The sequence below is a fragment of the Lacerta agilis genome, chromosome 13, assembly GCF_009819535.1.
Source record: "Lacerta agilis isolate rLacAgi1 chromosome 13, rLacAgi1.pri, whole genome shotgun sequence".
Taxonomy (NCBI): Eukaryota; Metazoa; Chordata; class Lepidosauria; order Squamata; family Lacertidae; genus Lacerta; species Lacerta agilis.
Window position 1 is genome coordinate 29,500,558 of NC_046324.1, and position 13,697 is coordinate 29,514,254.

General features: G+C 46.2%; 1 protein-coding gene across 1 annotated transcript in view; it reads right to left on the reverse strand.

Annotated features, from left to right (window-relative positions):
• Window positions 1–13,697, reverse strand: part of LOC117056594 (testis-expressed protein 2-like) — a 29,181-nt gene that overhangs the window by 3,618 nt on the left and 11,866 nt on the right. The window contains 10 exon segments of the mRNA XM_033167091.1: window positions 509–531; window positions 533–647; window positions 1,865–1,997; window positions 2,908–3,007; window positions 3,298–3,350; window positions 3,353–3,443; window positions 4,832–5,103; window positions 6,439–6,727; window positions 7,950–8,150; window positions 11,446–12,815. Of these exon segments, the coding sequence (XP_033022982.1) occupies window positions 509–531; window positions 533–647; window positions 1,865–1,997; window positions 2,908–3,007; window positions 3,298–3,350; window positions 3,353–3,443; window positions 4,832–5,103; window positions 6,439–6,727; window positions 7,950–8,150; window positions 11,446–12,789 (2,621 nt within the window). The 5' untranslated portion in view covers window positions 12,790–12,815.

A 13,697-nucleotide genomic window follows, 5' to 3' on the forward strand; every position in this document is an offset into this window, starting at 1 on the left:
CCTGCTTGGCCCCAGGTTTTGCCTCTGCACTTCTTTGGACTTCTTTGAAGGTGCCTAGCCCCGGCTACCCCCAAAATATTGATGGGTCCAAAAGGGCTTGGCCCCAGGAGCTGGCACCCCTGGTGGGGTACATGGCTCTCCCCTCCCCATTTTTGCCCTATAGCTGCAGGGGCTGATGGGAGTTGTAGTCCCAAATGGCTGTGCTTGGCTGGGGCTGATGGGAGTTGTCTTCTAAAGCAGTGTTTTTCAACCTTTTTTAGGCAAAGGCCACTTGTTTCATGAAAAAAAATCACGAGGCACCCACCATTAGAAAATGTGAAAAAATTTAACTCTGTGCCTATATTGACTATATATAAAGTAATTTTTCAATTTTTCCCACGGCACACCAGGCAACATCTCGCGGCACACTAGTGTGCCGCGGAACAGTGGTTGAAAAACACTGTTCTAAAGCATCTGGAGGGCAACAGGTTGTTGAGGGTTGTTCTGTGCTGTCTCTAGTTGGTTTAACCCTTCAGCCCCAGGAGGGGTACCCCCTTTCTCCTGGGACCCCTGAGGGCTCCATGTTGGGGATGTCTTCCTCGTCAGAGGACCCAGCGCTGGAGGACTCTGCATCGCTGTCAGCCAGAAGGACTAAGCGGGGCTTCACACTGCAAGGGGAGAGAGAGAGAGGACCCTAAGCAACGTAAGCCATTTGCAAGGGCCAAGGAAGGTCTGCCCTTGTGCAACGCTGTGTGCGTCAGGAACTGTCTGCGCTATTTATTTAATTCCTTCCCCCTGGGGATTAAGAAGGTGCATCCTGGTGACTGCGACCTACATAAGAGGATGAGGTCCAGAAGGGAGTTTCTCAACAGTCGGGAGGAAACAGCTGGGGAGCTTTCAAGTCAACCAGCATCTCTGTCTGTGGAGTAGCATTCCCGCCTAGCAAAACACCCTCGGCCACTGAGTCTGAGCAAGGGAACATCTGGCTTTCTTCCTACCATCCTCCTAGGTTCATTTTCTCAGGTTCATTGTGTTTGTACTTTCTGCATTAGCTGCTGGAGAGAGAAATGGGTGCGGAAATTGCTTGTATCGTCTTGTTTGTCCCACGTTATAAAAATATAATCATGAGGTACGTCACACACCCAAATTCAGCTGCCTGTGGCAGCTGCCTCACTCGATCTAATGAAAGCACCAGTCCTGCCTAATGATTTCCAGCTCCTGTTCTTATTCTTAGCACCTTGAAACTGAGCTCCTTAGTAAAACCAGAGAAGGAAAAGGTGCATTTGGTGCAAAAATGTGTTATTTTGTAACAACATTTGCCAAACCACAAAAAGGCAAAAATAAAATAAAAGCCTGCAGGTGTTGATGCCATTAAGTAATATCTCTGAAGCCCCCTCCTCTCTTCCTTCCAGCTATTTACTCACCAAAAGTTACTAATGCTAAATACATACCAGAGAACCTAAGCAAACAGTCCTCACCACCCTGTAAAATCAGATCTCCATTTTGATTAAACGATGGACACTTTCCTAGAACCAATAATTCTCCAGCTGTCCTGCCTCCTGTTGTGGCAGATGAGGACAGATGGTTGATGATCCCATCAAACAGATGGTTCAGCACAATCTCTCAGAGAGAGCACAAGTTGCTTCTCATTCCAGCCGTCCCCTGGCCTGCTTTTATCTGGTTGAAATGTAACCTTCGCTTGGCTTGCCAGGCCTGTAAATAGATCCTTTGCCCCCATTAGTGGAGTCGCCTAATCCTAACTTTTCCTAAGAGGCTATTACGGCATATCACAATTTTCCAGGCTCTTGTAATTAAAGCCCAGATTTGTTGGTAACGGGGAGCTAACACTCTTCGGACTGGTGCTGGGTTGGTGGGCTGGCCTCACCCTTCCCTGCCATCGTCTGCCTTTCCACTCTCCTCTCCCAGGGCTTCTTTGCCTAGTTTGTACAAGTTCATCTTTGTTTCCAGGGTCATCTGCAGGGATCCGCTGTAGGTCACTTCCATGTCCACCCAAAGCCCTGCAGAGTGGAGAAGAGGACAGAGGTGTTGTTTGTTGTTGTTGTTCAATCGTTCAGTCGTGTCCGACTCTTCGTGACCCCATAGACCAGAGCAGGCCAGGCACCCCTATCCTCCACTGCCTCCCACAGTTTGGCCAAACTCATACCAGTCGCTTCGAGAACACTGTCCAACCATCTCATCCTCTGTCGTCCCCTTCTCCTTTTGCCCTCCATCTTTCCCAACATCAGGGTCTTTTCTAGGGAGTCTTCTCTTCTGTCAATGTGGGTTTCTCTCAGTTTCTCATTCCCCCCCCCCACCAGTCTTGAGCATTGTTTAGAGAACTTCATTGTTTCATATATAGTGGCTATATATTTCGTACACACATATACTCACATACATGCATACTTGCTTACATGTTTAAATTCATTGTAATTTGGGTTCCTGATTACTTATTTAATCTTTTTTTATTTCATAACATTTATACATTGCTTGACTGTAAAGGAAACCTCAAAGCAGTTTGCAAAGAGAATAAAACAATAAAACCATCAGTTAAAAAAAAAAAAGTAAAAAACAACTCTTCAAAAGCGATATAAAATCGGCAATCACCTAAAACCAGATTAAAACATACATCAATATTCTATATGTCTGGGTAGGCTGTCTAAACAAAGCAAGGTTTTAGAAGATGCTGAAAAGAGCACGACTGCGACACTTGCCTGATGTAAATAGACAGAGAGTTTCAGAATGCAGATGCCGCCACACTAAAAGATTGATTTCTCACAAATGTGAAACAGGTATTATGTTCCTGTGGCTTTGTCTTTTTGTCATTCATATTTGGGGAAACACTCCTTTGCGGGGAAACATATACAGCCCCATCACTAGAGTGAGGCAGTGCAGATCTGTTCCGCCCCCCTGCATTTTGCTACAGCTCACCTCGGTTATCAATGGTCGGGCTTGACGTGCTGAGGATTTGTGGGATGGAAGTCCCCATGTCCAGTTCAGTGAGTGTGAGTTCGTTCATGAAGTACGGCAGCTGAGTTGGACCAAAAGAGAGGAAGGAGAAACAACAACAATCTGGCAGAATGGAAGTCAAAGAAAGGCAGAAACAAAGACTACTTTCCAGTGAAATGCCAGCATGTGGGACCAACCCACCTTGAAAACTTGGAGAGCTGCTTCTAGTCAGTGTAGACAATACTGAGCTAGATGGGTCTCACTCAGTATGAGAAAGAGTCCTATGTTCCTAAAGGGTCCATAGCTCAGTGGTAAAGCATCTGCTTTGGACACAGAAAAAGAGGCGAAGAGAAAACAGGCAAATTTCATTACCTTGATTCTGCCTAGTTTCTTCTGAATCTTGTTTGAAACTAGGTCTGCCCAAATTTTTCCCGTAGGAAGTCCCAAAACATTCTCCCAAGCACCGCGTTGGCCCAAGCCGTGTGTGTGTCACTCGTGACATTCGTATCCCCAAAGAACTGAAAAGAAGGAAAAAGGGAGTCACAGTACTACGATGTGTCTTAAATTTCACCCAAGAGCAAAACATGCTAAACACCTGTAAGTTGTATAACATGCTTTATTGTTCTAAAACATTTCTGACAATAGATTGAGATTGGGCAGATGCCTTCACTATATTGTTTTAGATGCCTGCTGAAAACATTTATGTTTCTGTAAGCCCACCTAGCCATATAATTCAGCTACCTATGTTTGTACGTCTTATCAATTTATCTGTGTTTTTAATGGCAATGGTTTCATGCATATTTGCTTTTCAATTAATTTGTGGGTTTTGGCTGTGTTCTGAGCTCTTTAATCACATGGTTTATGTCAGGGGATCATCCGGAGGCAGCGGAGAGCAGGCTGAAGTGGAGGGAGGCACCCCTGATGTTGAAAGTACCCTAGCATCGCCAGAGAAGCCCTGAGACTTCCTGTGGGAGCGATAGGCAGGGAGGGAGTTCCGTGGCGGAAGGGCAGTCAGATGTTGCCAGGTCCTGACACCAATTCAGCAGTTCAGGTACGGAGGGGGAATCAGTAGTTCCATCGCCCCAATTACATAGGGGGCTCAAACAGAAAGAGGAAAGGAGGAGACTGGGGGTCCCCAGGTTGTTTTGTTGGAGGTGCTCTCGCAAAGTGCAACTTCTGGAATCTGAGAGTGACTGAGACGGTCATGGAATTTGAGCTCTGACTTGTACATATCTGTATAATAAACTGATGTAAATATACAGATCCTGCGTCATTGCCTTTTACTCGTGAGGAGCACTACTGGACCCTTACAGTTTATAAATCTTCTAATTAAGTAAGTAAATGCTGTTGTTGATCCTCTTTGGTCTCCTCCAAAAGCTGAACAGTTTGTCTCCAAAGCATTCTCCCTCCTCTGTTAATTTTGTTGAGTGTTCACTAGAGAGTCACTGAAGCTTTGCCAAAGATCTGCCGCATATTTGTAATCTGCATTTGGCATTGAATGCTGCTTGATTTAACAAAAGCCATTGTATGTGCTAAGGCTTACCTTTGATTTAGGGCAGGCTTCCTCAGACTTGGCCCTCCAGATGTTTCTGGCCTACAACTCCCATGATCCCTAGCTAGCAGGACCAGTGGTCAGGGATGATGGGAATTGTAGTCTCAAAACATCTGGAGGGCTGTGTTTGAGGAAGCCTGATTTAGGGTGAGGACTTAAGGGCTTAACTAGACAGTATACAAAAATGTGCAATGACCTCCTTTTATTTCTTTTTAATCAATGCAAGCAGTTTTGGGGACAAGTGACTCACAGGAGGGAGTGTTTAACCCCTTTGCCTTCCTTCCCCCTGGGGGATGATATTGAAAGCAACCCCCTCTTTCTGGATTACCTGGTAATCTCAGTGGTTTTTCTCACCTTTTTGGGTGTTGGGCTGCCTACCGTACTGTGGGAGGGGCTCTCGGGTGGGCTGGAGTATGTCCCTGTTGGGACTATTCGGGACATGTACATGTTGTAATCCAAAAGGAGCTTCTCCCGGACATTAACAACCAGGTCCTTGGGCTTGATGAGAGAAAGGAGGTCATCAGTGCTGCCCCTGCTGCTGCCACTGCTGCACGTCCCCTTTCCTGATGGGCTGAGCTGGTTTAAACCTGGCAAAGAGAAAGAGGGGGAGATTAGAGCCTTGCTGCCTTTGGTTAAAGCAGGAAACATGGTTTTAGCCTCAAATTTCTGAAAATCTTTATCTCTGTTTCTTGGCAAATGACTTGTTCTTATGAATTACAAGGTAGTCTTATGAGTGTGTGGGCAATATCTGATCAATTTCCAATGCCAAAGGGAACGCTGAAGCATTTCCATTGCTCATACTCTCCTTCCTCTCCCGTCTTTAGCGCTTGCACTACAATTTGTCCATTCCCATGCCTGGCAAAAGCTGAAGGAAATGATGCAAAAATTGAGGATTTGGGGACTAGGGTGTAATGTCTCCTGCCTCAGGAACCCAGTCCTGGCTAGAGGAGGATGCACCAGTCATCCCACCTGAGGAATAGCCCTTCTACACTGCACCAGCCTGAGGACATGACTCTCCCACAATGTCTGAAAATGGTTTCCTAGCCAGGCTCTCCTGCTCTGCCACCTTGCAGGAACCATTGACTATTCCGCAGGCCCTTTAAATGCCACAATCAGGGTCAAGCAGGGGCGTTCCTAGCCCCTTGGCTGCCCAGGGCGGGAAGCCAAGAGGCACCCCTGGGGTGCTACAGCAGCAGCTTCGGGACTCTTTGCAGCCCCAAAGGCTCCCAAAGCCCCCACCCGGCACCCCCGGGGGCGGGGCATCGCGGCGTGTGCGTCATGACGCACACACACACGGCGACGCCCCGCCCCCGGGGGATGCCGGGCGGGGGCTTTTGGAGCCTCTGCAGCCCGCGAAAAGCCGCTGGAGGGCGGGGGCTATTTTTGGCGCTGCCAGGGCAGAGCCGCAGGGGCGGCCAGCGAGGGGGGTGACACCCCAACTCGCTGGCGGCCCCTGCGGCTCCACCCCGGCAGTGCCGAAAATAGCCTAAAAAGAATAATAATAAAATAGTAGAAAAAAGCCCAGTGGGCGGGGCGACCCCCCGATGTGTCACCCCCAGCAGGGGCACTGCCCGGGCCCCCCCGCCCCCTCCGCCCCCCCTGCGACGCCCCTGGGGTCAAGCCCTTCTCAGATGACTCGAAGCTTTCGCTGAGGCAACATCTTCCCAGACGCAGCTAGCAGGACTCACTGGTTTTGTGAACAGCATCTCAGGAGTGTCCTCCCCCCCCCAAAAAAACCCAAGTTAAAATGAATCTGAAAGAAAAGCTTGTGCCAAGTACATTTTTGTGTGTGGTTGGAGCAGACCCTCCAAGTGTCCCTATTTCCCAGGGACAGCCCCAGATTTACAGAAGCTGTCCCAGTTTCTGATTTGATCTCAGAATGCCCCACTTTTCCTTAGGACGTCCTTATTGTCATCAGAGAAATGTTGGAGCTCACCTGTGACGGCGTTACGCAGGCTCACAGTTTTCTGCCCGGGAGGCCCTTGCAAGATGCTGGAACCATTCCTCCTTGTCTCTCCCCGTTCTGCCAAAGAGGTAAAGAGTCTTTTCCTGGGGCTCAGCTGGATGCATCGGAGGGGTCTCTTGGACTGGTGACAGCCTTCTCTTCACAGCCTTCTCTCTTGAGTGCTCCAAGTCATGCTCACTGGAGCCTTTGCTACTCAAGTCGTCTTGCTCTGGGAGGAGAATGCAGATGGGGTATTTCTTGTTCCACATCCTCTTGCGAGCCAGCCCAGGTGGGAAGAGGAAGACCTAGAACACCAAGGGAAGGTGTAAACCCCCAGGAGACTGCAAATCATACTAGCAATTGTTCAGTATATGCTGCAGCAGTAGTACCAAGCTGCACTGATATCGCTTCAGGCAGAGGTAGCCAATATGGTTCCCTCCAAATGTTCTGGACTAAAATTCCCATCAGCCCCAGCCAACACAACCTATGGTCATGAGTGGGGGAGCTGTGTAGGATTTAGAAGGCATGACATTGGCTCCCAATGTCCTAGGCTAGGGGATCAACTGTTTTTATATTCCTGCATTGCAGACAGTTGAACTAGATGACCCTTTGGGACTCTTCCAACTCTACAATTCGATGACTACAATTTTATTCAAAATATTATTTCATGGAGAACTTTTGAAACAACAATGGAACACTAGCTCCACCCAAGGCATTGTGGAAAACAGCAACGACTGACAAAAGATAGACATAATATACTACAAGGACAAGAAGAAACATCATAGACAGAATAATTGCCACACACAAGAAGAACAAAGAGAGTGTCTGAATGCTTCACCTGTAGGACTATAAATCATTTAATGTGTTAATGCGAATGGAAGTCGTTAAAACTGCAGTTGTGGTATAAGGGTTTGTTATTCTGACTGGAGTGTAATCGAAATTTATTTGGAACGCAGAAATATAGTAAATCATCAAACCATCAATTCTAGCACGTGGGGTGGGGGGCACCTACATTGTATAATTTGGCTTTTGAATGATTGGCATTATTAATGGTATTATCATTTGGCATTGTTATAATGAGGCTTTTCTTGGATTATTGTAACTGAAAACTAATTAATTTTTTAAAAATATTCATATTATTATTTCTTTTTTGCCTGGGTACCTCCAGAGAGTACCCAAGCGGTTCACAACCAAAAACAATATACCGTAACAATAAATAATGAAACATCAATCAAATGCATCCGTAAAATTTTACAGTAATCATGAAGCTAACAACTGGCATGAATAGGCTGGCAGTGCTGGAGCAAATCTGAATGCCAGTTGCTGGAAACCACAGGAAAGGAGAATGCTCTTGTGCTCAGGTCCTGCTTGCCTATTTTCCCACAGGCATCTTGTCAGCGACTGTCAGAACAAGATGCTGAACTAGTTGGGCCATTGGCCTGATCCTGCAGGCTCCTCTTCATGAAATGTTTGTGAGCTAGCCCCCCCCCCCCAGTAGTTTCAACTCCTTGCCCATCCGTGTCTCACCTTTGCGCCAATCATTTCATAATGGCGGTGACTAACCAAAGTCACCTTGAAGTCCTCTTCCTCAAAGGTGGCTCGCCGGGGGATGTTGCTCTTGGGGTAGGAGATCGTCATGCTGGTGTCTTCCAAGGTCACGAACACAGAGTGGGTAAGTGACGGGTGGTAGATCTCCGGATCGTAGAAATACATTTCGTTCATCCACCCCTGGAAAGAAACAACTCTGTTTAAAGAGTGGGGGAGGTAGCCAGTCCACACAGTATAAAACAGCGGTAGCAAACGTGAGGCCCTCCAGATGTTTTTGGATGGACTCCACTTCCATCATCCCTGACAATTGGTCTTTGCTGGCTGGGGCTGATGGGAGTTGGAGTCCAACAACAGCTGGAGGGCACCACATTGGAAACTCCTGGTATAAAATTGTGGGTTTTTTTCCCCTTAGGGTTGCCTTCTTAAAATTGTTGCAACAATTACAGTAATTAGATGATGATGATGATGATGATTTGAGTTTATATACCGCCCTATACTCGAAGGTCTCAGGGCAGTTCACAGAAAAGATAACATATATAATCAGAATAAAAACAACAACCCAATATCTCCCCATAGATAAAAGTACTACTACTACTAATAATAATAATAATGAGCAGCAGCAACAACTACTACTTACTCACCAGGATGGCTTTTAAGCAATTAATATTTTTTTAATATGTTAAGTCTGCATGAATGTGCTTGCATCTGACTAAATAGTTTTGGAATGGGGTTGGGAAACATACTTCTTTTGGCTTTAGATAAGTGTGTGCGTACAGGGGAAGTCTCACAACTTAGCAGTAAATATTATGAATGCTGAAGGAGGTCCTGGATAAAGAAAGGAGCAGGTGGCAGGTGATGCAAATGCCCTGAGACCCTGGAGGGCCACGGACAGTCCTGTAGACCAGGAATGGGGAACCCCCAGCCATTTCTGTCTGACTTGTGGGACGCTCCCCAGGACATGCTCCTCACTGGCCCTGCATCCAAAGCCTCAAGAGCTTTTTTCCTGGATGGAATGCAGTCTCCTATACAAAGGTATCGGAGTTACAGCCATTGCTCCATCCACTTTTGCCTCTAGTCCCGCCCATTACCAGTGTACGGCCCCCGGAAGGTCACCCGCGATGGAATGTGGCCCTTGGGCTGAAAAAGGTTTCCCATCCCTACTGTAGACAATACTGGTGTAAACAAGGAAAAAACCCAGGAAGGTTTCCTATGTCCCTGAAGACACCGTCTTAAAAAGAGGCATTCTCACCTGTATGAAAATGAAGAGAGTAAAGAATATCTCTCTTAAGATGCTGTTTTGAAAGAAATGAGGGCCGTATCCAGTGTTTGTCCTACTCAGAAAACACCCACTGAGATTAATAGATATGACAAACTTCACTAATTTTCATAGGTCTACTCTGAATAATCAGAGGTGCAGACAACCCTTAGCCTTTGGTACTGTCTTTCTAAGAATGCATTGATTTGCATTTTAAAAATTATTATTAATAACAATAGGCTACTGTTGTGTTGTGAGCTACTTTTGGAAAAGCAGCATACAAATAACAAGAAATGAATAAATAGCTTTAATAATAAGGCATAATAATATAAATAAATGAACAACAGCCTTAACATCAAAATAAGAATAAATGATCATAATAATGTGTTGCCGGATTAATTGAGGGTGCCTTTTTAGTTGATTAAAAAGGTTTCCTAATCAATTAATCTAATTTATTAAAGTGGATAGTCCTAATTTTGCTTCTCAGTAGAAGGAGGATTATCTCTCCTAGTGGTGCTGTGAGTGAGAATTGTTTCAGTGTCGAACAAATCCATGTTGAGAGGGGAGCATGGGAACATTGGGGTTGTTTCTTTACTACCAGCCCTAAGTTCCCAAGTCAGGTTACGGCACTAAAACAGAATATTATAAACAGCTTAAAGCAACTCCTTAACTTCTTCCTCATTGCCTCTAATGGAGACTGTACAGCAACAGGATGGGAGATGAAAGCCTCCGCCTTTGTTGCTTGGCAACCATTATTTGTGCCGTTAAGTAGGCCGACACCTCCTTGAAGCTAAAGATGGGTGTACTCTCCCAAGTTGTTATCAGGCTAACTTGGACATTAAGGATGGAAAACCTGTCAGGGTTGTTGTATTCTAGGGCTGATCCTACTCAGAGTAGACCCATTGAAGTTATTGGAAATCACTACCGGTAATTTATTAATTTCAAGAGGTCTGTTCTGAGTGGGACTAGCATAGGCCTACAACTCTGTATTTCATCGCCACTCCCATCATTTCGTGAAGAAAAAATATACTGTATACAGTATTTTAAGTACTCTGTGAAAATTCTCTGAGTATAACATTGTTGTAACTAAATTTCCCTAATATTTTATGTATTTTTTCACCAAAAATTGCATTTTTATGGACACCTTACCCTAGCATACTGCATTTTTGCACACGTTATTAGACTGGAGTGCAGTCTAATTCAGAGGGGTGCAAATTTCAAAGGGTGGCTGTGTTTCGGTTTGCTTTGGAAAGTAGAAATTAGGTTGGTTTGCCTTTAAATGCAAACTTAAATGAATTCCCTACCCTACCTCTACCTGACATAGCCTACTGGCTATGCAGGTTGGGCTAGGATCTAGGAGAGCAGGGTTCAAATCCCCACTCAGCTGTATGAACCTCCCTGGGTCACCTTGGGCGAACTACTGTCTCTCAGCCCAACCTCCCTCACAGGGCTGTTGTGAGGATAAATTGGAATGGAGAAGAACATTAAACAGCAGCTTGAGCTTATTAGAGGAAAGGTGGGTTATAAATGTAATAAATAAATATATGAATGAATGCTGGGGCAACTGTAGAGAACAGCTGCCCCTTCACTGAGGGATCTTGGCCAACCCCACCACCAAGGGCTCCTCGTTAAGAGTGGGCAATGTCTGGCCTAGGACTGACTGATTGATTGATTCCATTTATAACCTGCTCTTTAACCCAAAAGTTCTCAAGGTGGTACAAAAACTAATTCATTAAAAAAAAATTGTATGAAACCTTTCAACCAACTGGACTCCCAGGGGGGAAAAGGCACCCCAGTGTTTTTCTTTTCTTTTTGTTTTTAATGAGCTCTGGGTTATTCTGGTTACTATAGTTTCTTGTGCAAATGTCAGAATCTTAGGTTGTTGTTGAAATGTCAACCTTCCCTGTACACTACAGCTAGCTATGTATAATTTCATTAAAAATTTAAAAATATCAGTTGAGATGTCTGGAAACAAATGACGGTGACAGGATTCTTGTTTCAGCAGTCTGCCTCAGATTGGTTCCACTGGGCAATTTGTTTAGGATGGGCTGTAGCTCAGAGGCAGAGCATATACTTTGCATGCAGATGGTCCTGGGTTCAATCCCCAAGTAGGACTGAGAGTTCCCCTGGCTAAAAGATTAGAAAGCCACTGCCAGTCAGTGCAGACATTATGAGGCTATATGGGACCAATGGCCAACTTCCAACATCCCTATCTCCTACCTTAAGGATGTTGGGATCCTGGGGCTGCTGATTCAGCGTCTCTGATGGCAGCTGGTCTAGAGATGTCCGCCTTTTCCGTGGAGACAAGGAACGCTTTGGCATCATCAGAAGAATAATGAGGAAGCCCAGCATGAACCCACATGCCAAGCCAAGGCAGAGGCCTGAGAAGTAAGGAGGCAGTGGCAGCACAAAATAGTGGTAGGCCAAGATGGCAACGCAGGCAAGGGCTTTGCATGGCACTCTGCTACAAGGCTTGGTGGGGCGGAGGATATCCAGAGGTGGAAGCATCCGCACTTCCTCTGTGCCACTACTTTTGTCCGCAGCAACCTCCACCACTTGGATGACATCTCCATAGGAGCAGAATTCATACTGGCAGTTTAAGGAGGGACCCCATTTCTGTTCATTGGGGCAACAGTCCTCCACTTGACTCCTCCCAGATGGCTGTCCTGGAACAGCCCCGTGCAGATTGGTCTCCTGGGTTGGGCTCTCCTCGTCTTCCAAAATGGTCTTGCTGTGGCTAGAAGGGGAATCGTGGGCATGGTTGCCAGAAAGTGAGGACCTGTGTTTTGGTGAAACGTTATTCTCATCCCCCATGATTTTGCTGAGTCTGCTAAGGGGTTCATGCATGGCCTCTGAAAACCGCCTTTTCGTGTCCTCAAATTTGGCTTCCTGAGCCTTGAAGAAGCTGCTTTTGCTCTCTGAGGGGGAAATGTTGGGGGAGGAGGGAGCCGTCCTAGAATCCCCAGTTTTGCCCTTGGGATGGGTGATCTGCCGCCATCGATGAACATTGAGCTTGGAGTCGGACTTTGACTGTGTCACCTCTGGCTCCAGGCGGGAAATCTCGGTTGAAATGGATTTGACCAAGCTCAGCAAAGGTTGGGGCTTGAGGGAAGAGGCGTCCCGGGGCTCAATTTCAGTTGAGAGGGATTTCACTAAGTTTATTAATGGCTTGGGGCCTTGAGGGTTTACAAGGCCTGTTGATCTCTGGGGTGATAAACTGGGTGAACTGGAAATGGGGAGGGCGGGCAAGAAATCCAGTTCAGGAGGAGACGGCAGAGGGGATGGCATGTGGAATGTGGACTCTTCCTGATGTTCATCCTGTTTCCCAATATCTTCACACATAGAAAAGTGGTCGGGTGAGTCAGGAGTTGCATCTTCCTCATCATCTAAGGCAAAGATCAGTTCATTTCCATCTACGCCTTCCCAGTCATCTTCTTTGCTGGGAGAAGCAAGGTGGTTGGCTAACTGTTGGGAACTAGCAGGTTCGCCTCCCTGCTGAGGGTACGGTTGGGAAGAAAACTTTGCAGTCAAAGGACCAAAAGTGATTTGAGAGTGGTCATCCATCTTTCACATCCTCCCCGACACTGAGCCTGCAAAAGTGACAGGAGACATTCAGAGACATGCGAACCTCCAGATTAAGCCTCATGAAATAGAAATATACCACCAGCCCCAAATAATTTCATCATGTAAGGCATTATTCAGTTCCATAGTTTTACAAACTACGGTATTGTCAGCCCCTGTGCTCCTGGGCATACAAAGCCTGAAGAAACTCAGGGCAAGGTAGCCTGAAGGCACATTTCCCCACAGCTAGACTCATTCCAACATCAAGATCTTCTAAGGAGGCCCTCCTAGCCTCCTCAGTGGTGTAAAGCTGGTGCCCTCCAGTTATTTCGGACTACAACTCCCACCAGCCACGTACATTCATACCTTGGTTTTCGAACAGCTTAGTTCTTGAACATTTTGGCTCCCGAACACCACAAACCTGGAAGTGACTTTCTGGTTTGCAAACTAGTTTTGGAACCTGAATGTCCGACGGGGCTTCTGTGGCTTCTGATTGGCTGCAGGAAGCTCCTGCAGCCAATCGGAAGCCGTGCTTTGGTTTCCGAACGTTTGGGAAGTCGAATAGACTACCAGAATGGATTCCGTTCGACTTCCAAGGTATGACTGTAGTTGTAGTCCAAAATAGCTGGAGAGCAGCAGTTTTGCAAAGGCTGTCCTGCCCTTGAAGTGCCCTCCCATAGGTGATACAGCAGGCAATAGTGGTAGCACACTTTCGCTGTCTAATGAAAACACATCTCTGACCAGGCATCTCCAACAGATGCTTGTGGGTTGTTGTTTTTTATTGCCTCTAGAGCATGTTGCTAAGTTTTAAGGAGTTTTTCCACTGGTTTTATTGCTGCGTTATTTCCTTGCTATAAACCACTTTGAGATATTGTATTGAAATGAAAAGCAGTTGAGAGATTAGGTAAAGG